Source organism: Engystomops pustulosus, chromosome 1, assembly GCF_040894005.1.
Source record: "Engystomops pustulosus chromosome 1, aEngPut4.maternal, whole genome shotgun sequence".
NCBI classification, from domain to species: domain Eukaryota; kingdom Metazoa; phylum Chordata; class Amphibia; order Anura; family Leptodactylidae; genus Engystomops; species Engystomops pustulosus.
In genome coordinates, this window is record NC_092411.1 from 189,372,013 (window position 1) to 189,396,040 (window position 24,028).

Sequence of the window (24,028 nt, forward strand, 5' to 3'; positions counted from 1 at the left end):
GGCGGGTACAGATGACGTACAATACTAGGATGCGACCATTTTTCATTTGGGAAGTTATTAATTCTATTAAATAAACGACACTGAAAGTTTCTCCGTGTAACCCTCGTGTTTATGGAGACTTACTCGGCTGTATAAGTCGCTCTCTTCCTTTGGCCTGAGCTGCGTTCACTTTGAGGACACGGAACTGTAGTGCAGGGTGCAGTGTTGTGAGCCGGGCCCGTGAGGTGACAGGACGAGGCGTGCGAGCGCTTCCTCTCCTTCTGCAGGTCACAGGATAGAGTGCTGCAGGATGCTGGCGGTCAGGCTGCTCCGGGGTGCTGTGCTCAGGCGGCACACGCTGCCAGCGCTCTACACGGCCTCTGTACACAGCACAGGTTAGAGGCACTGACATGCATGCACAAGCATAGAAATGGATACACACAACAATGTAGTGTTCTGTTGTGTATGTGAGGAATATGTATTAACCTATATATTTATTTTCCTAGCAACCCCCGACAGTCACCAAGCAGCACTTGAAGATCTGGTAATGCTAACAATTCTCTGTGGTAGACGTGGACTGTATAATATATATGCTCTCTGGCCTGTTAGAGGTTCATGATGACATTGTGATAAAGTTGGTCATATTGCTAGTGGCAGTATTCCTTCTGATCCTTAGCGGTATCATGTGAGAAGCAAACAGACCCTTAGGCCGCGTTCACATGCTCCGCCTGTAGTGCGTTTCAAAACGCAATCAAGATGGAACGGGGAGAGGCTTGGCCCGATGCAATCAGTAAAAAGTGAATGTAAACAATGCAAAACTGTGGACGTTCATTACCAACCACATGGGTTTCTGTTGAAACGCAATTCAGACTGCACGTGTGAACGCAGCTTTATGTATGTATGTTTTTCCAAAACGTTCCTATGATGGTTTCACTGTTAAGTCAGGACATCTACCATCAGTTTACTGATGGTAGATGTGTCCAAGTAAGAAGTTCCTCGGTTCCTTTTTTTATTATAACTCTAAATGTCACCAGAGTGAAGTTGGATACTCTTGTTAATGGTTACATGACACAACTGAGTAACTGAAAGGTAACCACCAGTAAAATATACATCATATAGCTTTCTAAAGCCCAGTTCACACTTGTTATCACACCTATGCTATCAAGTTATATCGCTAAAATAATAGTAAAGGAAATTATAATGTCATAGATTTCAGTGGACTTTTAATGGCTTTTGCTAATGTCCATTTTGCACCGCTTCCTTTATTGCTTCCCTTATTTGAGGCGTAAATTGAAAATTCCTAAATGGAAGTGGTGCAAGCAGATGCTATTTGAAGCAATCAAAAGACTGACATATTAACTGATCTATTAGACGACTGTTATTATTACGTGTTTTACTTCTAATTGCTTTGGTTTTATTAAAGATTCATTGCCACTTTTTTTTTATAATTACAGCCGCAACAAATGGAAAATCCTTTTAAAGAGCCTCCAAAAAGGTGTATTTTGTGTGGCATCCAAGTAGATTACAAGAATACACAGGTCTGTATCAGTTGAAATGTTAGGCCACTTGCCCACAAATCGATACAGTGTGGAGGGATATCCAAGACTTATACATATTTTTAATTGTCATAAAAAGAGGAATATATATTATGAATGAATCAGATGTTAGTCTAGGTTTTATGCATTGGCAGCAGAGAGGGGCCAATGATAATAAATAATACTGGATTTTGTTCTCTATGCCACCGTAGTAGTTCCAACCTCTGCTGTATACCCCCATTAGCTCATGTTACCTGCCAGTTACTATAAAATGGTAGTGTATGGTTAAAGCCATTGCAACCTATGCAGCCATGCTCCTTTGTTGCTCCTCTACTGTTTGGCCCAGTTCGCATCTCCATTTGCTTGAACACTCAGAACAAGGGCAAGTCTTTCCATTACAACTTACCTCTGTATAGACATTTGCCGCAGTACTTTGAACATGTCTGGTTTTGGATCGCAATAACTGAAGACCTAAAGGAGATGTGAACTGGGCCTTAGGAAGATGCCCCTTTACTCTTGCTTATGAAATGATCAGACATGAACACATTTGGGTAATTTATGATGAGTTTTGAAGTCTGTTTCCATTCTTGTATCTCCTATAGCTCCTGTCTCAGTTTGTTTCACCTCACACTGGTCGCATCTATGGAAGGCACATAACAGGTATTTTTACAATGGCATTAGGTCAAAATAATCCTCTTTCTACCTTGCCAAGTCCCTTGAATTGTGGCAATGTATAGTATTGCACCTCGGCTCCATTCGCTTGATTGGAACTGTGACAATGGAAGTGATATCAACAGCCTGTTTTTTTTTTTTTTTTTTTTTGTTTGTTTTATTTTTGAAAGGCTTTTAAAATTGTACAAATGAGCCTGAGGGGCTTTGGGCTCTATAGGTGTTAATGGAGCCTGGAGCCCCTCAGGCTCATTTGTATAATTGAAATTCTTTTTTTTTTCTTAAAAACAAGGGCATAGGAAGCTTAACCCCTTAAGGACGCAGCCATTTTACTACTTAAGGCTCAGCCCCATTCTTTGGATTCTGGCCTGCGTCTCTTTATTTGGTTATAACTTTTGAACACGGTTACTTATCGAAGCGATTCTGAGATTGTGGTTTTTGTTTTTTTTCCCCCACATGTTGTACTTCATTTTAGTGGTAAATGTTGGCTGATAAGTTTTGCGTTTATTTTCCAAAAAAAGAAAAAATGATGAATTTTTTGAAAAATTTCACTTTTTTTGAAATTCAAATTTATCTTTTGGGGATAAATACAGTTTTGAATGAAATTTTACATATTTAGCTTAAAAACACCCTATATAATCAACCCATTTTTAAATCTGCACCGCTCAAACTATCAAACTGCTTTTAGGAAGATTGTTAACCCCTTGAGGTCTTCATACTAATTGAATCAAAATAGAGATGAAATTTAGAATAGTCAAATTGTGCCGGTTATACGTTCATTTAGCCCTAAAATTTACACATTTCCAAAAGATAAAAATAGAAAACCCACCATAAAATTTGTTCTGAAATTTCTCCCAAGTACAGAGACCCCCCCCCACATGTGGACGTTACTTGTTTTATGGGTGCACAGCAAGGCGCAGAAGGGAAGGAGCGCCCTGCAGCTGTCAGGATTTTAGTTTTCTCATTGCCTCCTTTTGTAGGCTATAAAATTTTCACTTTTTCGTTATTGGGGACATGTGACTGCATTTTTTTGCGGGATGAGATGCTTTTTCCCGTGTTGCCACTTTGGGGTTGGTATCACCTATTTTTTTTTTTTATAATTTTCTTTATTTGACGAACAACAGAGCAGATTACAACAACATGAGTTCACATAATGTTTACAGAGCAGAAGCTGTCAAGCAGAAGAAAATCTAGAAGCTAAATGCCAAAGGATGAGTAGTAACTGTGGGATACAATAATGAGAGAAGTTTCTGCACTTTATTGTGAGGTTCAGCATCAAAAATTGTGCAATCACATTGAATCTGCCTGTCCGTCCTTCTGTTATTCTCCAGCGAGAGGAGAGTTAGAACAGTAGGCCCCCGTGGCCCCATAGTGGCCTGCCAGGGGCACAAAGAATAAGAAGTAGAAAAGGAAAGGAATAAAGAAAAAAGTTCTGCATTTTGCCGGGAGAGGCCGGCAAAGGTGCGGGGGGAACATTCAATAAGGGTATTGGAGGAAGAGAGAGGTGATAAGGGAAGGGAGTAAGGGGAAAGGGAAAGGGACAGGGGCAGGGTTGTCTCGACCAGGAGGGATGAGGGTCACACAATGCTTTACAGTAGCTCCCTATATTCGGGAGATAGCTTAAATTGGATCCAGGGTTGCCATGTTTTGAGAAACTTATCATGTGCACCATGCACCGAGGAGGTGAGATCTTCCATATACATCAGATCGTTCACCTTCGCTGTCCACATAGCCATCGTCGGTGGTACCGTTTGCTTCCATAAAAGTGGGATGCAGGCCCTCGCAGCAATGATGAGGAAGCGAACCAGAGATTTCTTGTATCGCTGAACTGACATATCACAATGGTGGAGGAGGAAAAGGGCTGGTTCCAACACGATTGACTCTCCGCATAAGCGGGATATTACATTTCCCAGATCGAGCCAGAACTGTGATAAAACTCTGCAGGACCAGAACATATGTAGGAAAGAGCCCTCCTCCTCGCCACATCTCCAGCAGATATCAGAGACTTGAGGGAAAATCGTGTGTAGCCTAGTGGGTACCCTGCACCATCTTGCCAATAATTTGTAACCCGCTTCCTGGTAGCGAGAACTGATCATTGCGTAGTGACAGAGTTCATAGATCCTGTCTTTTTGTTCGTCCGTCAATGATATGTCTAGATCTTCCTCCCAACGCAGGAGGTAAGGAGGGCCTGGGTCATTTGGGATTGAAAGTAGACATGAGTAGGACAAAGATAGTGTATGTCTCAGGCCAGTTGTATTGGCACAAAGGCACTCAAAAGAGGTTTTCTCCGTTGCGTATTGTTCGCATGGGGGTAAGGATGTCAAGTAGTGTCTAAGCTGTCCAGCTCTCCAAATGTCCAGGGGGCAGGGGTCTGTTTGCGCAGTCAGTTCCTGGGTTGTGGCCCAGGCCGTGTCCTTAATGAAGTGTTCCGCTCTGAACTTCCCAGACCTCCTCCATTGTTGAAAAACTATTTCTTCACAACCAGGCAGGAAGTCAGGGTTACCAAGGATCGGGGTAAGAGGAGATTTCAGTGGCAGCAATCTCTCTCGAACTGACTTAGACTGACATATTGACAAAATAGGGCCAATAGTAGGGTGGCGTTTCAAAGGTAAGGTCTTAGAAGGTTCTAGCCAAGGTAAGACCTGTAGGGGCGTTTGAGTGAAGGACTGCTCTAGCTGGGCCCAGGGTTTAGAATTCTGATTGCAGCACCAGTCAAGAACCCTCGCCATATGTGCTGCATTATAGTAATTCCGAAGATCAGGGAGTCCCAGACCGCCCATTCTTTTAGGTCTAAATAAGGTTGCGCGGCTGATTCTCGCTGGTTTGCCTGCCCAAACAAAGCCATGCTGTAGGGCGTTCAAAGAGCGAAAGAAGGCTGTGGCCAAGTGGATTGGAATGGCCTGGAATAAATATAGGAGGTGTGGAAGGACATTCATTTTGAAAATGGCGCATTTCCCAAACCACGAGAAAAGTCCCTTGGACCATCTAGAGCAATCCCTCTGGATGTTTTGAATTATGGGCGGGAAATTAAGCAGATACAGCTTGGATAGTACTGCCGGAAGGTTAATTCCCAGGTACTTGATGCTATCTGCAGCCCATTTGAAACCAAAGGAGGCTTGAAGCGTCTCCTGCAAAGGGGTGGGAAGCGATACATTGAGTGCTTCAGATTTACCCCAATTAATTTTAAAATTGGAGAGCAGCGAAAAGTTGCGTATTTCCTTCATAAGGTTAGGTAGAGATACCTGCGGGTTGGAGAGAAAGAAAAGGAGGTCGTCTGCATAAGCTGCTATTTTATGCGTGGAGCCGCTAGTTGTGATGCCCGAGACGTCTAAGTTATCGCGAATTCTGCGCAAGAAGGGTTCTATCGACAGAACGAACAATAATGGAGAGAGCGGGCATCCCTGTCGTGTACCATTCTGGATACGAAAGCTATCTGACAAGATATCATTCACGCGGATTGCCGCCGAAGGGGAGGAGTATAGGGACAGCACACAAGCAAGCATACGGTTGCGTATTCCGAAATAGCATAGTACTTCAGACATAAAGGCCCAGTTAACTCTATCAAATGCCTTCTCAGCATCTGTAGAAAGAAGCATGAGAGGGATTTTCTTCAAATGTGCTTTATGTATGAGATTTATAGCTTTCGTGGTATTGTCCCTGGCCTCTCTCCCTAGAATAAATCCCGCTTGATCTGAATGGACGGTTCGCATTAACAACGGGGCCAGTCTCGTTGCAAGGACCTTTGAAAACAGCTTGAGGTCCTGGTTCAGCAGTGAAATCGGTCGATAGCTGGAGCATGAGGTTATGTCCTTCCCCGGCTTCGCTATGACAGTGATGGTAGCATGTAGTGCCTCTCTAGGGAGAGAGGATCCAGAGGCCACGGCATTAAATGCCTTCGTCCAATGTGGTTCAAGCTGTTCCGCAAAGGTCTTATAGTAAGGTAACGAGAAGCCGTCTGGACCAGGGGCTTTACCCCCTGAATTCGCGTTTCCCGAAGGGCAGTAGCGAATTCAATTCCTGTTATGGGTGTCTCAAGAGTCTCTGCTTCTTCAGCCGTCAAGGAAGGCAGACCGGACTCCGCTATATAGGAACGTATTTTGCGTCGAAGTTCTTCTCTGAGTTGTGGGGATGCCGGCTGTTCTAAGTTGTATAAGGATTGGTAATAGTCCCTAAAGGTTGCTGCTATGTCTCGACTGAGGTGTAGAACTCTACCAGTTGGGGAAGAGATTTTGGGAACATAAGTGTGGGCTCTTTGCTCTCTCAACGCCCTGGCGAGGGTTCTGCCGCATTTATTGCTGTATTCATAAAAATGCCGTTTGCATTTTGCAAGGGTACTCTTAGCCTTGTCTATCAGTAACGTTCGCAGGGATTCTCTAGCTGTCAGGAGGGCAACTCTAACATCAGAGGTAGGCGATCTCTTGTGAGAAAGCTCTAATGTCTTAATTCTGTCCAATAAGGAGACAATGGCCTGGGCCCTCTCTCTTTTACGCTGGCTACCATGTGTGATTAACACACTACGGACATTGAACTTATGTCCCTCCCAAGCTATACATGGGTCTATGTCCTCTGCCACAGTTCTAGCAAAGTGGGTAGTTATCGAACTCTTAATGTCCTCTAAAACTAGAGGGTCTTCCAGCAGGGAGGCATTGAGTCTCCATTGCCACTGGAAATCTGAAGAGTTTGGAAGTGAGATGGTAATAGAAGTCAACGTGTGGTCGGAGAAAGTAATGTTATCTATAGTAGCCTGTTGCAGTAGGCCTAAGTCACTATGTCGTACAAACAGGTAGTCCAGTCTGGAATAGTTGTCGTGAGCTGCTGAGTAAAACGTAAAGTCTTTGTCGGAGGGATGGAATAGTCTCCAAGAGTCTATCAACTGATGTTCATGTAGAAGGCCTTTTATTCTACGTAGACTGGCATGTGTGACTGCTGAGGTACCAGTAGACGTGTCCATCAGAGGATCGAGCGCCACATTAAAGTCTCCCCCAATTACTACAGTGCCTTCCGCAAACTCATCTATCATGTCAAGGAATGAACTGATAGCTTGCGCTTGCCCTGTGTTCGGTAGGTAAAGAGATGCAAAGGTGAATAGGGTGTCCACTATTTTACCCTTTAACATGACAACGCGTCCCTCATCATCGCTGCGGGTGTCTATGAACGTCCACTGAAGTGAGCTTGATACAAGGATGGCCGTTCCCCTGGATCTCGCATCGTCAGTATAGCTATGATACGCATGCGGGAACCACCTGTGTTTAAAATTGTATGGCCTGGATTCAGTGAGGTGGGTTTCTTGGATAAAAGCGATCTGAATCTTTCTGCGTTTGAGTAGATTAAAGAGAATAGATCTCTTTTCAGGGCTGTGAAGCCCCTTCACGTTTAGGGAGCCCACAGTCAGTGAGCCCACGGAGCCTCCTGGGCGAGACATGAGGGAAGGAGGTTAGGGGAAAGCAATAAGAAGAGGAGAAGAAAAAGAAAAAAAAGGGGGGGGGGGGAAGAGACAGGAAACTATGTAGAACAGAAGGAGAGGCAAAGCCTGGGTGGGAATAGGCACAGACAGAAAAGAGTGAGTATGAGGGGGAATGGAGAGTTCCCCTAACTCAAAAGTGTACGCACGAGGGAACACCAGTAACTGGTGTGAGTGGGAAGCGTAGAAAAGCGTAGGCGGAGCTTGCGAACTAGAAGGCAGTAAATGTCAATAAAGTATACATCATGGTCCAGTAACATCATCCCCGTCATAGCAACGGCCGTAAAAACCAGTGTGTTATATGGCCGGCTAGAGGGGGAGGCACAGGCTTAAAAAACAACAACAAGGAGCATTGCATGGTAACATTAGATATATGAGAACTAGCAATTTACATGACAATAATCATCACTGATAGCCATGGAGAGACCAACATTAACAGTCCCAAATAACGATATAAAAAGAAAGAAAAGAACCTTTATAGATCTGATGCCATAGACCTAGTGTGGCGATATCTGGAACCCTTCAGGGTCAGGGCAAAGTCAGTCTGCAGTGACAATGGGGGTCGATCTTGCTCCCAGGACAGTCCATTGCAGCGGGAGAGACTCTCAGGCCTCTGAAGGGAGGGCAATCGATAAGTCCGGGCCCATCCGTGTATCTCCTTCCACCGGTTCTTGGGCGGGGAGCGCATTTGACCCTGAAAATGAGGAGCGTCTTCTTCTCCGAGAATCTCTCCTTCTTCCAGGAGGTCCGGCTCCAGGTCTAATTTGGTCTAGACACAGCCAGTTAGGAACTTCAACTGGAGCCATGTTCAGGAAGAGAAAAAGGTCTGGCAAATCTTCCGGTTTTCTTAGGAAAAAATTGTCCCCATTATATCTGATTATTAAGTGGAAGGGGTGTCCCCAGCGGTAGGTGGCTCCCAATTCCTTGACACGTTGTATCAGCGGTTGTAGCATGCGTCTCATGCTGAGTGTGCGGGTGGAGATATCTGGATAGACATTGATCTCTGAACCATCAATCCGGAATGTGCCTTCGGACCAAGCAGCTCGGATAATTTTGTCTTTATCCGTGAAATAGTGGAGACGGCAAAGTATGTCTCTGGGTACGGGAAGATCCGCAGTTGACATCCTAGATACTCTATGAATACGATCTATGAGTAGTTCCGTGTCAGGTGGACGGCCTAGCAGTTTGTTGAAGATGGACGTTACCCTCTCTGGGAGATTGTCATGAGGAAGATTCTCGGGTAGGCCCTTAATGCGGATATTATTCCTTCTGCCTCTGTTCTCTTGATCATCTAAGAGGAGGGACAGACGTTGTAGATGTTGTCTGGAGCTACTGGCCTCTTGTTCCAGGGCAGAGACTCTATCCTCCAAGGAGGCAGTTGCATTCTCAGTGTTCCCAGTACGGGTAGCGAGCGCTTCAATATCCTCTCTAATGCCTTCAAGAGCCTGCTGGTGAGAGGCCTCTACTCTTTGAAGCACATAATCCAAGTCCTGTCGTGTAGGGAGGGCCTGAATCAATTCTCTAAGGAGCTGCAGTTCAGAGTGAATCCTTCCTCTGTGTTCGCCTAGGGGAGGAGGTAGCATGGCTCCTGGGGCTTGCCTGCTGGCTTATCCATCCAGGGCTTGGTGGTTGGGCATCTTCCCCAACTTGTGAGGAGTGTGGGCTCTCCTGTGGGGTGGATGGGTCATTATGCCCCTGTCTCCCAGTAATGGTGTCTGGAGGGCAGTAGCTTACAGGGACTGGCGCCATGTCAGTTCCTGACAGTAAGCCAGGTCCCTGCGCTCCTGCCCCCGGTCCCCGGTACCTGTGCTCCTCCGCTGTCTCCTGACCTGCAGGGGGATTGCCGACTCCCTGCGCTGAGTCCGCGCCACTCCTAGCTCCCCTGCCGGCTCCCCCGGTCCGGTGACGTGCTGCAGGTGGAGCGGGCGCCATGTTGGATCCGGCCGGCGAGATGGACACTGCACGTGGCTGGTGCCTGAATCGCTCCAGACTCCGCTCCGGTGCCGCGTCGCGGGCTTCTCCAGGAGTCGGAGTGCTTCTTCCCCTCCTGTTGGACATGCCGGTATGTCGGGGGGATCCTGCTAGGGGACCGATAATGGCGCCTTCAAGAACGGAGCTCCTGCAGAGAGCGTCCTTACTCCGCCATGCCTAAGCCACGCCCCCTGGTATCACCTATTGTTGAAAATTTAGGAACTCGTTTTTGAGGGCAGGAGTAGAAAAGCATCAATTCTGTACTGGATTTTTGACTTTTTTTTTTCTCGTGTTCACCGTTTAGCCTAATAATCATGTTATCTTTATTCTATGGGTCGATACGATTACGGGGATACCAGACATGAATATATTTTCTTAGATGTTACTACTTTTGTCAAATAAAACCGTAATATAGGGAAAAATTAATCATTTTTGCATTGCCGTCTTCCAAGTGGCATAACCTTTTTACTTTTTTGGCTACAGAGCTGGTTTGTGGCTTGTTTTTTCCGGGACATGTTGTACTTTGCACCAGTATCATTCTGGAGTACATATGTTTTTTTGATCACTTGTTACGGACACGGTGATACTTTATATGTGGGTTTTTTTGTTATGATTTAGACTTTTGGGTTGTATGTCTCTTTATATGTTATGGGGCATATGGACATTTTTATTGATTTTATTACTTTATTTTTTATTGAATAACATTTTTTTTTTTTTTTACTTTTTCAGTTTTCCACCATGGGACATGAACAAGCAATCATCTGATTGCTTGTTCATGATAGTACTCTGCAGTACTCATGTATTGCAGGGTATTATCAGTCAGCCTATGCATATGCATAGGCCAGTGATGGCAAACCTATGACACGCGTGTCAGCACTGACACACGTAGTCATTTTTGTTGACACGCGGCCGCCCAGCGCCCGCTGTCCGCCCCCCTCCCTGTGTAATGTGCTGCCCCAGTGTAATGTGCTACCCCTATGTTAATGTCCCGCCCCCGTCCTTGTGTTTCTGTCCCTGTGCAATGTGCTCCCCCTGTGTTAATGTCCCTGTGTAATGTGCTGCCCCTGTGGTAATGTCCCACCCCCGTCCCTGTGTTTCTGCCCCCTGCTTACCTGTCCGGCGCCGCGTTGGTCCGCCCACCTTCTGCAACTCCTCCAGGCTGCAATGCGCGTTGCTCGTCACGTGACTGAGGCGACCTGACGTCAGGTCACGTCAGTCACGTGACCCGAGGCGGGCGGTGCAACCTGGAGGAGCCGAGCCGCCTGCAGTAAAGCTAAAGGGAAGAAGACATCACTGGGTAAGTATATAAGTTTATTATTATATTATATTTAAAGGGAGGCCGCTAGGGGTATTTTAGTAGTAAAGGGAGGCCGCTAGGGGTATTTTAGTAGTAAAGGGAGGCCGCTAGGGGTATTTTAGTAGTAAAGGGAGGCCGCTAGGGGTATTTTAGTAGTAAAGGGAGGCCGCTAGGGGTATTTTAGTAGTAAAGGGAGGCCGCTAGGGGTATTACAAAATTCGGTTTTTCCTAAAGGTGACACAGCACCCGAGTTATGCTCGTTTTTTTGGCGAATTTTGACACACCTAGCTCAAAAGGTTGCCCATCACTGGCATAGGCTGACACTGTGCCAGTAAGATGTCATCAATGCCATCTTACTAGCAGTGCCTGCAGGCAGTGCTGGGGACCAGATCGAACCCCAGAACTTCCATAGCAGCAATCGGCCCCCCACGAAAACAGGGATATATCCGCCATGGAGTGCTAAGGGGTTAAGGGCAAGTTTTCACGTTAAGCCTCAGCCCATTTTTTTAAAATCTGACCAGTGTCTCTTCGAGTCGTAATAACTTTAACACTTTGACAAGTTAAACTAATTTTGAGATTTTTTTTTTTTTTCGCATGACACATTGTAGTTTATATTAGTAGTATAATTTTGCTGATCGGTTGGGTTTTTTGGGGGTAAAAATTCAAAGTATCAGACAAAAAAAAAAAAATCACAATTTTCTAACTTTCCAATGTTTTTTTTTGTAGAAAACCCTTGCAATTTGTCTTCTTTCTATTTCCATAATAGAATAGTTTTTTTAGTTTGCTTATTTTTTTACAAATTTTAGAAGTTTTATAATTTTAGTAGCAAGTTGTCAAATTGCGTGTACCACTACCCCCCTCCAAACACACGTGTACTATTATATCCCCCACACTACTCCTACTTCTATGACAACTTATTTACAAGTGCAGTAGGGAGAGGGGGGGGGGGGGGTCACAATAAGTAAAGGAAGGAAAAATGGACGCTGGCTAGTGATTGTGCGACGGTACCTCCTGGACAGATCACGCGTACCTCTCCAAGACCACCAAATGCGGAATGGTGGTGTTAGAGAGTGGCGGATCTGTCCTGACTTACAATATGTCATGACATAAATCTGTCGTGACTTGCATTATTGTTGCAGGACGTTTCAACGTTTCATCAAATTGCGATCCCCATCCACCCCTAACACTTGTCACCCTGTCGCAAGGTATTAGAGGACCAGTAAGCACTCGCATCCTACCACTGGGCACACACCAGTATTTCAGGGTGCTTGGTTCACAATCCTTCATCCTGGTGGTAGTTACAGATCTAAACAGGCTGTAATTTTAGACTGCAAAACTGAGTCCGAAATACAGCTGGGAACTGGCCCTTAGTGGCTTCAGTTTATTTCTGCTAGGATTTTCATACTTTTGTATTACAGAATTTGAATATGACTTGACAATATGTGGACTCCATACTGGCAGTACAATGGCAATTTCTGTGGGTTAGCCAGCAGATAAACTGAAGTAACTCCAGTCCATGTAATCCAAGCCTAAAACAAGAACCAAACATGACCAAGTACACACTTGTCATGTCAAACACAAGTGTATGAAATAGTGTAAATGAGGGAAGAGTGTATGATATTTATCTGGGAGTAACTTATTCGAGACAACATGAGAGGAGTGAGCAACACTCAGACGCAGCCAAGTGCCACTGATGTACTCAAAAGTGGGACAATCGATATAAATTATCTAAAAGTGTCATTAGTTCTGATAATGTTACTATACCCACGATATGAGAACTAGCAACCTCTGGTAGTTGTGCATGATAATAGAATATCTATCTACTAATAAATCTTGCACTTTCCCTCATAACACATTTCTTTTTTTTTTGGGGGGGTGGATTTATAAACGCACTTGCGCCACAATTCTGTTGGTTTTGCACTTAAAACAGTCTAAAATGCCTTGAACAGCAATTATCAAGGCTTTTAGACCTTTTTTTTTTTAAAAAAAACTATCGAATTGTCTGATTAAAGGGGCATGGTTTGCAGATAATCGTCTGTGCGCCAAAAATTCTGCCGCACAGTTTAGACCAGTGGTGGCGAAACTATGGCACGTGTGCCAGAGGTGGCACTCAGAGCCCTCTCTATGGGTACCCATGCCATCACGCCAGCATAGAGTTGACCAGACAGGACTCAAGGCTTCTTGCTGTCCCAGGCCCCTAGAAGTAAACTACAATGATAATCAAAACTTCTTCACCTTCTTTCTACTGTATTGGTGTCCTTGGGTGCCTATACAATTTAAACGTGTGACAGAGCAGGGAGTAATAAGTTACTGCTTAAATTGTCGCATCGGCACTTCGGGAAAAATATGTGGGTTTTGGTTGCAGTTTAAGCACTCGGCGTCTAAAACGTTTGCCATCACTGGTTTAGACAAACTAAAAGTAGGAACTGACAGTTCCTGCACCATAAATCTTCATCACAGTGATGGCGCAGCAAAAGACTATTGTTTTCCAGCAAGAGACTGGCGGAACTTGAGACACATTGTTAAATCTCCCCCATTGTGCGAAACAAATGACAAACATCACCGGTATTTAAGATTTTTAATTGTTTGTTAGTTTAACAATAATAAGGATTTTTAATCATACATACAATAAAAGCTATATTTTTAAGGCGAAGGGTTTCAGTGAGGTTCGTCTATCAGAACTTTTTTGTATATAGAGTTTATGAATCATAGACCCAGTATGTTGCTGATGGAGTACCATGGACACAGCTTTACTAATATATTATTTCCTCCACAGGGTTATGTGGTACAAAACAAAAGGCAATATCCAAAGCCATTAAAAGGGCAACTATTATGGGTAAGGTGATTCCATGTTTATATTTTTATTATGTTGATGACTACATCAATTAGAAATTATATTTGTCTTCTAGGTTTTATGCCTGTCACATATAAGGACCCTGCCTATCTCAAAGACCCAAAGATCTGTGAAGTTTGAAGAAAGTGTTTTGTTAATAAAGGTGTTTTTTTTTGCCAATATTTAGTTTTTATTGAAAATGGCAATGTAGCCTCAACTTAAAAAAAATATATATATTATATATCAGCAGGTAATGGGTGCTATCCAAAACTCTCACCAGTCAGAGTCCAGCATAGATCCAAATAAAGAAAAACAGCAGCACTCCACTTTATAGTGTAAACAAACTTGGAGTTTATTCCACCTTTATTCCAGCAACGTTTCAGCTGACAATAGCTGAGACCACCACTGAAGGTGGAATAAACACCTTCTCTAGCCCTTCTCTAGTCTTGGTGCTGGATTAATAACTTGACGTATGACTACTGAGGACATGAATTGGCTCAGTCACATTTACTACATAGTCCAACAGTTGCCACCGGCCTCTTCTCAGAGGCAAGTAAAAAAAAAAAAAAAAGAATTATCATAGACATGGAAAACCCTCTAACCTGTCCATGGTGGATAAAAAAAAAAAACTGTCAACACCACAAATACCAATCATTTTAGTATATATGGGTTCTAAAAACAGAATAAATGTGATACCCGTACTACAAAATATATTTTTTTTACAGAAATATGTGAGGATTTTACATCTATTACAATCTGTCTAGAATGTAGGTGAGTGTGAACCTGTGCAGTCCATGGGCTCAGAATCTTCGGTTTCTGTTCCACTATTGAGCACCAGTCTGTCATATGTGCTGTTGCTCTGCTGTGCGGCTCCTCTGGTCTTCATTCTCAGCAAACTTGGCCGTTTTTTTTGAGGTGGTCTTTTTCGTTTGCCAGCTTTCTGCATAACGGCTTTAGAGAGGTCACTTGGTTGAATGATTAATGTAAGATTTTTTAGGTCATAAAGGTTATGGTTGACATCACAGAAGTGTGGTATAGTCTCCCCATTCACACCAAGGGAAGATGACTGTAGAACAGCAGAATGAGGGAAGAACTTGCGCAAAGCTTGACACAGGAATACATTTTCTTCTCCACATACAGAAGTTTCCTCTCCTGAAATAGAAAAGTAAAATATTTGTTTTCAGAGCAAATGCGAATCAGAATGAGGCTCTGTTCACACAAACCTCATGATTTCTACTCTTAACGTGATATTATGATAGATCCCAGACTTACAAAGGATCTATGAGGTTTCCATCCCTGAAGCTGGCAACTTAAAGGAACATGACATTGGGAACAGGCTGTGTAATAGCCATAGCCCCCAAAACTCAGAGGCAATGGTGATGCCCCCCACCCAATTGCACTTCCAATTAATCTGCATCTTTTTAAAAGCCCTTTATAAAGACAAAAGAAGACGCAAAACAACTAATACAGTTGAGTTCCCTGAGGAATCTTCCTCTGGAGCTTCATGGGTATGTAGATTTCCTCTATCTTTACCTTCTTTGCGTAGCTGACGCTTCTGAGCAATTTGCTTCTTCAGCTGGTTAACTTGCTGTAACAGGTTTTCTACAGAACTTTCACTCTCTGCTACACTACTGCAAGTTTTCTAAACATAGAAAAAGTTATTGCAAATGATGTAGGACTGAAATGAAGAAAATCCAGTACACAATTTCCCTATAATACAGATTTCCTACTTTGTTGGTCAAGCAGAAGGGTGCTTCAAGGATAATAGACCTGGAATGGCACCATAACTTTTTACATAAAAACGGCAGAAGAGGCAGACCTAGGGGGCTCTTGTTAAGCCCACACCGGCCAATCGTTATGCCAGACTTACTACTGACCTTACTATCCAAGGGGATGGACTGCCATCACTGGAGGTAGCATAAATATTATCAGTCAGGATAATATTGTTTTAGTAATCTTTAACCTCTTCAGCTAGAATAATGTACATTCCATGTGTGAATGCATCTCTGCCTATATCTCCATGATGGTGCTCACTTGCATGGTAAAGAGCACATGTGATTAATGCAGGAGTCTGGAGGCTGCAGTACAATCACCTCCCATCCTAGATGTCACATAGTGCAGTATCTGGTGTATGCATTGTACTTCATAAAGCCTAGAAATTCTTTTCATCTTCAGTATATCAAAATGTTCACTGTACTTACTAAATAAAGTCCTGGAAGGATTAGTGGAAATCTACCATTTCATTTGAACCAAACATACCTTAAGAATGCTGTAGCTACAATGATGAAGAATTAGATCTTGTTTCAGCCCTGATCCAAGTGGTTTTGCTGAAAAAACTATTATAAAATTATGATAATAAAGTTCTGGTGCTCCTGTGGCTGCTGAATGGATTTCTTATCAGTACATAGAGCTTTATATGTCTGAGTATTAGAAGATAGTCCCTAAGGCTAGGGATATGGGGAGGACTAGTAACCCTTTATCAGCAGGCATTGTTTACTTAGTAACCTGGTAATCTGGTGACAGGTCCTCTTTAATAAATGTGCTTATGCTCTATATGTGTCTGGGATTTTTCTTTCAAAATGCACCACAAGTCGCAGCACATACACCAGTAGGGGGATGGAGTGACTTTATGACTTTTTTTAAAAAGGTGCAAGTCATGAATCTAGCGTTGCATTAGTTGTATATTTATGCCAGTATAGTGAAGTGGTGGGAATAGTCCTGTGCGACTATTGAGCAATGAAGTCGCAAAAACCCTCTTTGCTCTTTTTTGCAACTTTTATGCGCCAAAAAAACCAGCAAAACCAATAATAAATCTCCCCCCAATGTGTTTATGTACAGCAGCCAGTCTGTACCCAGCTTTCCCAAGGTCCTGAATTTTATAATTGTTTTTTGAACAAAACCAATCAGATCAGGGATTAAACAAGATATGTTTCTGCTCAGTGTAGCTACAGCATTCTCAAGGTAAGTTTGGTTTATAATACATGAAAACAAATGGAAGATTTCCTTTAAGTTTTACGACAGTGTTGTAATGAGATAAACCCCCATGCAAATGAGCCTGAGGGGCTCAAGGCTGTATTAAGACCTATGGGGCTCATTTGAATACAGTCCTTCATCCTGTAGATGCCCTTCAATGTCATTTGGGGGCATAACTGGACACACAGCAAAGGAAGAACACCTTTGGTCTTCCGAGTCATTAATAACTTAGTGTACAGTACACATAAGCTAGATATAACCACGTTTTTACAATCCTCATTTCATATAATAACTACATGTCAGACTCACAGTAGAATGTGCAGAGTTGGGAAGCTCCTGCTTCTCTTTGCATGTTATAAATGAGAACTGTGGCATAGTAAAACACAGAAAAAGCTATTCATACTTTTACATACCTTCAGTTTGTCTTGCAGACTTGTGCACACAGCCGTTATTTTATTTACTTCCTTCAAACTTCCATCTTTATTAAAAAACTCAGATCTGCACAAACAGATGATCCAATAAGTAAGAGAATGGCAATACCATGTTATGCATCAACACTTAAATGTGTAAAAGCCATAAAGCACTGTACATTAATTGCAGATTGTCCTTTATGAAGGATCAGTCATAACCCTATAGTTTGTGGCTATTCCACTACCTACCTGTGATTTGTTACTACATGGTTAAATCCAGATGACACACATGATCCGATTAACGTGCTGTATCCAGGTTGTTCAGACAACCCCAAGTTGGAAATGATAAGAGGCACTTTCTGAAAAAGACTAAGGTTATAATAAGATAGTCACCCTGATAAAACAAACATTTTCATGCAGCAGTTCTTGTAAATTGAAGAGACTGCACTGCTTATGGTGTGGGATGGTTCTTGTGTGAGGTCATGGAAAAAAAAGGCAAGCAGAAGTATCTCCCCCCCCCCCCCCCCCCGCTCATTTCTGCCCTGAAGCTGGCAAAATATACCTCCAGACAACTCCTGTAATCCACCACTGCAGTTTATGCTTGTTCCATTGAAACTGACCTGCATGCTGGTCAGGTCCTGTAGACCGAGTACAGCGCACAGGACAGGAATCTTTGCATTGTAGTGAATTATAAACCACAAAAAAGTTCACGGGGTGAAACTGGTCAGAAAAGGGCCATAACCAGTCACCACCAAGGAGACTAAACACCTAATGACTTCATACGCAAAGCCGATAAATCAGAATAAAAATATACAATAAAACATGGTAAACTTTATTACTGATAATCAATGTAACATAAAATACAGTAAAACTGCTGGCAGTGTAAAGGGACAGACTTTATTGTCTACCATGTTTTATTGTATTTTTATTCTGATTTATCGGCTTTGCATTGTAGAGAATTATGATGCAAGGATTCCTTGTCCTGGCTGAACAGCAGCATCAACATGTAACACAGATGTGGCACTGCTGTTTGGCTGGCAGACAGAGTCCTTACATCATAATTCATCATAACCCCAGGAATCCTGTAGAGTGCAGTTTGACGACACCATATGACTGTGAAGCGAGCCTTCTGGCAGTGAAGTTTGCACTGTGAGAGCAGGTTGAAGATGTGTCTATCCTGTGTGTTCCACCACTCCTGGTTAAGGCAAATATGATGCACCTAACAGATCTAAACTGGGCCTTAATCTGCATGAAATACATGGGCATTTTGTATGGATTTGTGTTGGTTGCATTTCCTTTTGTATGTGGATTTCCTGCATTTGTTTTTTGCCCATAGACTGGCTTTCCCACAGAAATCCACAGCAGAAAAGTTACGATTTACTTGTTTCTGCATCGCACGTCAATTTCTGCAACATGTAACACACCAGACCACGTAAGTCCATTTAGTATAGGTGTTTGCGGTCAGTAAAAAAACTAATCATAAACAGTCATGTAAATAAGCGCTAATACCTTCCATATGTAGATTCTATCCTAGTCCTGGCACAAAAACAAATGATGACAAACACTAACCACATGAAACTACTCTTTTGGAGATGCCTCAGGCCTTGAACACATGGTATGGGAGCTGACCATTCGTTATTCAGTTAGATTAGAAATGCTCTTATATATGGCTTCCAGCTTTTATTTTTTATATAATATAATAATATAGTAATATAGATATACTTACTCATCTTGGGGTTTATGTAATGTGTACTCTAGGAGATGGGTAGATTCTGTTTCTGTTATTGACTGTGATGTGACCAACAAGAAAACAAGCTCTGGATTAGACAGGTGAGTCTGAAGGTTACGATGTAAAATCCTCTCCCTGAAACTCATGGTCTGTTCAGAGTTATGGCGAAATTTATACCATCCAATAACATCCTGCAACCAGCAAAAGGAAATGCATTAACAATTACAAAAACATGTGTCATAGTAACCTAAGGTTTGACCATGCAGCACACAGAGAGGCGTTCATGCAGAGTACATAACATTTACCGCATTTTCCGTGCCATTAGGCGCACCGGAATATAAGGCGCATCAGTCCGATGCGCCTTATATATGTAATAATTCCATATATAAGGCACATCGGACTATAAGGCGCAGGGTCCCGGGGTGTGGCGGAGGTCCGGGGGCAGAGCGGAGACCCGACGAGACGCGACGCCGAGACAAGACGCGGAACGCGGGGAAGGTGGAGAATGGCATACTTACATAGGTCCCCGCTACCGGAGACAGCAGATCTCCAGCGGGAACTGCAGACCGACGCGGCAGAAGTTGTTCGTGCCGCGTGGTCTGCAGTTCCCGCTGCAGATCTGCTGTCTCCGGTAGCGGGGACCTACGTAAGTAGGGTCCGCTGCCCTCCTATAGGGCGCACCGGACTATAAGGCGCACTTTGGATTTCCAAGGAAATCCAAGGCTTTTATGTGCGCCTTATAGTCCGGAAAATACGGTATATACCGTAAATCATCTTGACTTTTTCTAAGAAGCCTAACTTCAGACACAAGTTTTTTTTCACATGAACTGCAGTTCATTCTTAAATGGAACCTGTCACCTGGAATGTCATTATTAGTAAGTGTCAGGTTCCAATAGCCTATGCTGTGCTGATTTTAAAAATTTCTGTTATTCTGAATCATTAATAATAATTCTTTATTTATATAGTGCACACAGATTACACAGCACTGCACAGAGCTGCCAAATCGGTCCGTGTCCCCAGGTAGAAGCGGGGCAGGTGCACATTTGTGCCAGTGTCTCAGTCTCCCACCCCACTACCTATCATGTGCATTGAGCAGGCAGAAGATGGAGAGGGATGGTGTGGAGGAGAGGAAGAGTGCATGAGGAGATACAGGCATACACAGGATGCAGCTGCTTCTTCCCCCTTGGGCAATTTTAAATTTAGCATAACATAGGCTATTAGAACCGGTCACCAGCTAAAAACAACATTCCTGGTGACAGGTTCACTTCAAAAAACAAGCTCCCCCAAAAAATAAATAAATAAGACAAACAGAAATGGTTTAATAGTATCTATACACTTTGGACTGATGAAATGTTATACACTTGTATAGAATAGTCAATGACTGACTGTAGGTTAGTTACCTTTTCTTTGCCAGCGAGTAGCTTCTGTAATGCCAGCTTGTTCAGCTCCCCCACTCCACTGTAAAACCTGTAAATATTCATATACTATTAGACAAGCAGAATTCCTGTAGCTCAAAGAAACTCACAAAATTTACAATCTGCAGGTAACTGGTCACTTAAAGTGATTGTCCGCTTACATGAGCAGCTTTTGAAGATTTCAGTACAGCAATGCTAGGCCTCATGCACATGAACATTGATTTTGGACGTCTGGTAGCCATGAACGCAATTATTTCTAAACCTCACACATTAAGGACTCACAGGCTGCACAGGATACAAGTCCTGTTGTCCGTGGCCCATTTGTGTGCAGGAGGCCTTAGCCTATGTGTACACAAACGCGCTTATTAGACATGTGAAAGCCGTTGTTTCCACTGCTAATCTTTCTATGGGCTCCATAGATTTCATGGGCTGACTGTCCAGGCTGCAAATTATGGGGCAGTTCCTATTCATGCTCATGTATGTGTTTGGGCAGTCTCTTTCTATTGTCTTTGATACTCCAGTACAGCTCACCCGCCTATGACACATGGGATGCACACAATAGACCACACATTCGTTTGTGGGGACTTATATCCATCCAAAAGTTTATATACGTTCCCATAGCCACTGTCCTGTGCATGGGATAGAGTATGCTCTATCATTTTCTGTGTCTGTGGCCGGGCGCCATGCCTCACTATGGAGAGGGGCGGGTTGAAGAGCGCTCAACCCTCCTCCTCTCCAGCACGCAGCTGTATGCTCGCTCGCATACACTGAGTTTAGGAAAGAAGTCTGATTTGTGTGACAATGCCAGAAAAAACAAACAATAAAAAAAAACAAAAAACAATCTATTTAACAGTGATCTAACTTTATTCCCTTTACTTTAGAATACAAATAATAGAAGCACAGTGTTTACTAACCGGCACAGATGATAAAACGGTATATTTCTTTGGATATCTGCAGAATCAAATAAAATACATAAAAATAAAACCAATTTAAACAGAGCAAGTAGAAATTACACATCTTACAGGGAACCCACCATTGCCCTTTGACTCACTAAATCACATATGTCTCTATGGACTACTAGTGCCCAAGTGTCCCAAATACCCTACAAAGTGTCAGCAATAATAAAAGAAAAGAGAAAACCACTTGGCTGGCTTCATAGTGATATAAGGTGCAGGAAGTCCCTTTTACCACGCTATAATTATGGTGCATGTAGTTGCATAATGGATTTTAGTCTCCAATTGTGGATTGTGCTGGACCATTTATATTTCAAATAATTACGATTATAGTATGGGGCTGCTGTTACCCAGGAAATCATATGCAAGAATATCCTTGCATCATATATCACTAAACTGCGTGTAATCCCATCCCTGGCCGAATGTCGCCTCTGCTTTAGATCCTCATGGAGGAAGAGGATACCCCTCCCCGCAGGGCATCCTCAAGCACGGTGTGCGCCAGATCCTGGACCCGGGGCTCGCCTGGGTTCTTTGTTCCACTGCAGAAAGCATTGGTCTAATGCAGCTGGATGTCACTGATCCCACCTGAAGACTCTGCAATACCAGGACCTTTGAGTAAAAGTGAGTAGACCCAACCCAGTACCATTATCTGTGCAGGTTAAACTCGCACTCATTCTCACATTTTCTATAAACAATGTTCTATCTTCTATAAAACTTTTTCTATTAGAAAGTGCATATTAGGAAGGTTCCCTGTACTCTTTCTCCTATTTATTACAACCATGCAATTTTGCCTTTCAACTAACTGACAAAAAAAAAAAAAAAAGATCAGAGGATGTGCATGATGACAAAACGTCACTGAAACAACATGAGATAGCCATAACCTATAACAACATACCAATAGTGTAAACCACTTGTACATCACTAATCTGAGAATCTGTGATGTTATCTTTTGCTTCTCCCTTTATGACCCCAAGGAGAAATCCTTCCTGTGAACACAAAACAGAAGAACATTATACTGTATAAAGTCGTATAATCATATGTTACAAGCAGAGGTCACATTTACGCCTGTACAAGCATCATAGATGCTTGCACAAGCAGTCTTACTCCTCAAAACAACTCTCCTCTCTCAGCCGATTGCTGCAGCTCATGTCCCTGGTAAAAGATTACTTGACCGGAGCAGTGTCATTTAGTATTGGCCACTGATACTCTGGTCACAGCTAGGCAGATAAAAAGTTTGTTTAATGCATGATGCTAGATTACCAGAATTGGCTCAAATTGCTATTTGAGTGCAGAAAACACTGGCAATAATGCAAGTTAATTTCTTGATAAATATCCATCTATTAACATTATATACACCTAGGAGTTGATATTTAGTTGTGTCACTGAATATTTCATACTCCTCAGCTAAAAATATTCCTCAAAAATGGTAAAAGGAGTATTTTCTACTGTTCTAGAAAAATGTGACCTCTGGTTACAAGTGTATATCCAGTGTACATGTCACGCAACTGTACTTAGGACCCATGACCCCAGGTTTCTTAATCAAGACAATGATTTCCACCAATTGCATAAAGACCCATTATTTTCTTTGGGCTTTTTTTTAGCTTGATCGCGACCTAAAGTCAGTGGGTGCGGGACTTGAGTCTGCAAGGACTTCTTTTGATGTTGCTGCAGTTTTCTTCCGAGTCAGATTTAGGTAGCATTCACTCGATGTATGCCCGTAGTACGGCGGGCATACATTGGCGCTGCGGAGAGGAGCAGGGGATGAGCGCAGCTCACCCCAGCCCCTCTCCATAAGCATATACAGCACACGTCACCGTATTACGTAGAAAGATAGGACATGTCCTACGGGCTACAGAGAGGTACGGTGCCGCACCGTACCGCTCCTGTACATGGCCGTGAGCCCATAGAAGTGTAGCCTTAACTGGAGACCCTAGGAAGAATGGAGATGCGGTTTATTACTTTTAACTATTGTTAAATCATTTTTTGCAGATGTGAAATAATGGAAAGGATGCCACACACATAAACAATGTATTCAGATACAAAACAGATCATGAATACCTGGTACTATTATCCCCACTATACTGGGAAGACATATCTGCTCAATGCGGGTGAAACCTCTGAGAACACTTGTGGGCACACAATGAAAGTGGAAAAACCCCTCCATGATGAGCCCAGAGCGATGGGCACGGGTCAGGGGAATGCCTTGCCCTCTCTTCCTATGAGGTGATGGGTAACTACCTGGCAGCGCAGCCTCCTCTACTCACCGAGTCTGAGCCGGAGCTCATATGCTGGAAGGCGAGGGCGCCAAAGACAAACCCAGACATGAGCGCTCTGGTGCTCTCCCCTGCCATGGTGCAACCTGTAGCATCCCTCTGTGTACGGGCGCGGACTGCTGGCTGCACCTTCTCCTGAAACCATCAAACTGAATTCACACCAGAAAAGTAATACCGCGCTAGCCCGAAAACAGGAAGTCTCCCCAGTGACTCTTGTCACACATCGCAGCATGGATAGTACGACACGGCAAGACACAGTGACCTCTGCTGGGCAAAGTGTATAGTGCGCCTACCGGAGAACTGACGCCATATCACCTCACATTCATGACCTAGTTCACACGTAGCACTTCATTTGAAACACAATTCACACACAGTGGTGAAGGTCTTGGCCTGTAATATACACCACTTGTTTTGCATAGAAAGCTGGAGAAAATTCCAAATGCTGTGAAATTGACTTATAAACACAATTGCAGCATTTTCTCGTGCACTTTGAATTTACAGCTTTCACTGTGTGGCCCAAACACTCTTAA

The 24,028-nt window shown here is 43.3% G+C and overlaps 2 protein-coding genes across 2 annotated transcripts; one reads left to right on the top strand and one right to left on the bottom strand.

The window, feature by feature from the left end:
• MRPS18C (mitochondrial ribosomal protein S18C) lies at nucleotides 1-13,925 on the top strand. The gene is made up of 6 exons (XM_072115950.1): nucleotides 1-374; nucleotides 486-523; nucleotides 1,434-1,517; nucleotides 2,117-2,174; nucleotides 13,689-13,748; nucleotides 13,822-13,925. The coding sequence occupies exons 1-6, from the start codon at nucleotides 290-292 to the stop codon at nucleotides 13,884-13,886; spliced, it is 390 nt and encodes a 129-aa protein (XP_071972051.1). The 5' UTR covers nucleotides 1-289; the 3' UTR covers nucleotides 13,887-13,925.
• Nucleotides 13,477-23,737, bottom strand: ABRAXAS1 (abraxas 1, BRCA1 A complex subunit). Its single transcript, XM_072115935.1, has 9 exons — nucleotides 23,490-23,737; nucleotides 22,121-22,211; nucleotides 21,187-21,223; nucleotides 20,258-20,324; nucleotides 18,855-19,048; nucleotides 17,378-17,497; nucleotides 17,132-17,216; nucleotides 15,279-15,387; nucleotides 13,477-14,897 (listed from the first exon to the last, which is right to left on the bottom strand). Exons 1-9 carry the CDS (start codon nucleotides 23,574-23,576, stop codon nucleotides 14,506-14,508), a joined length of 1,182 nt encoding a protein of 393 aa, XP_071972036.1. The 5' UTR covers nucleotides 23,577-23,737; the 3' UTR covers nucleotides 13,477-14,505.
• Between the last annotated feature and the right edge of the window lie 291 nt (nucleotides 23,738-24,028).

Bases quoted from the DNA above. Each gene is read 5' to 3' on its own strand.
- MRPS18C (XM_072115950.1), top strand. From the start codon at position 290: ATGCTGGCGGTCAGGCTGCTCCGGGGTGCTGTGCTCAGGCGGCACACG. The intron at 524-1,433 runs GTAATGCTAACA...TTATAATTACAG, and splicing joins AAGCAGCACTTGAAGATCTG to CCGCAACAAATGGAAAATCC. The intron at 1,518-2,116 runs GTCTGTATCAGT...TATCTCCTATAG, and splicing joins TAGATTACAAGAATACACAG to CTCCTGTCTCAGTTTGTTTC.
- ABRAXAS1 (XM_072115935.1), bottom strand. From the start codon at position 23,576: ATGGCAGGGGAGAGCACCAGAGCGCTCATGTCTGGGTTTGTCTTTGGC. The intron at 21,224-22,120 runs GTATGTTGTTAT...TTGATTCTGCAG, and splicing joins ACAAGTGGTTTACACTATTG to ATATCCAAAGAAATATACCG. The intron at 20,325-21,186 runs GTTAGTAAACAC...GAATATTTACAG, and splicing joins CCGTTTTATCATCTGTGCCG to GTTTTACAGTGGAGTGGGGG.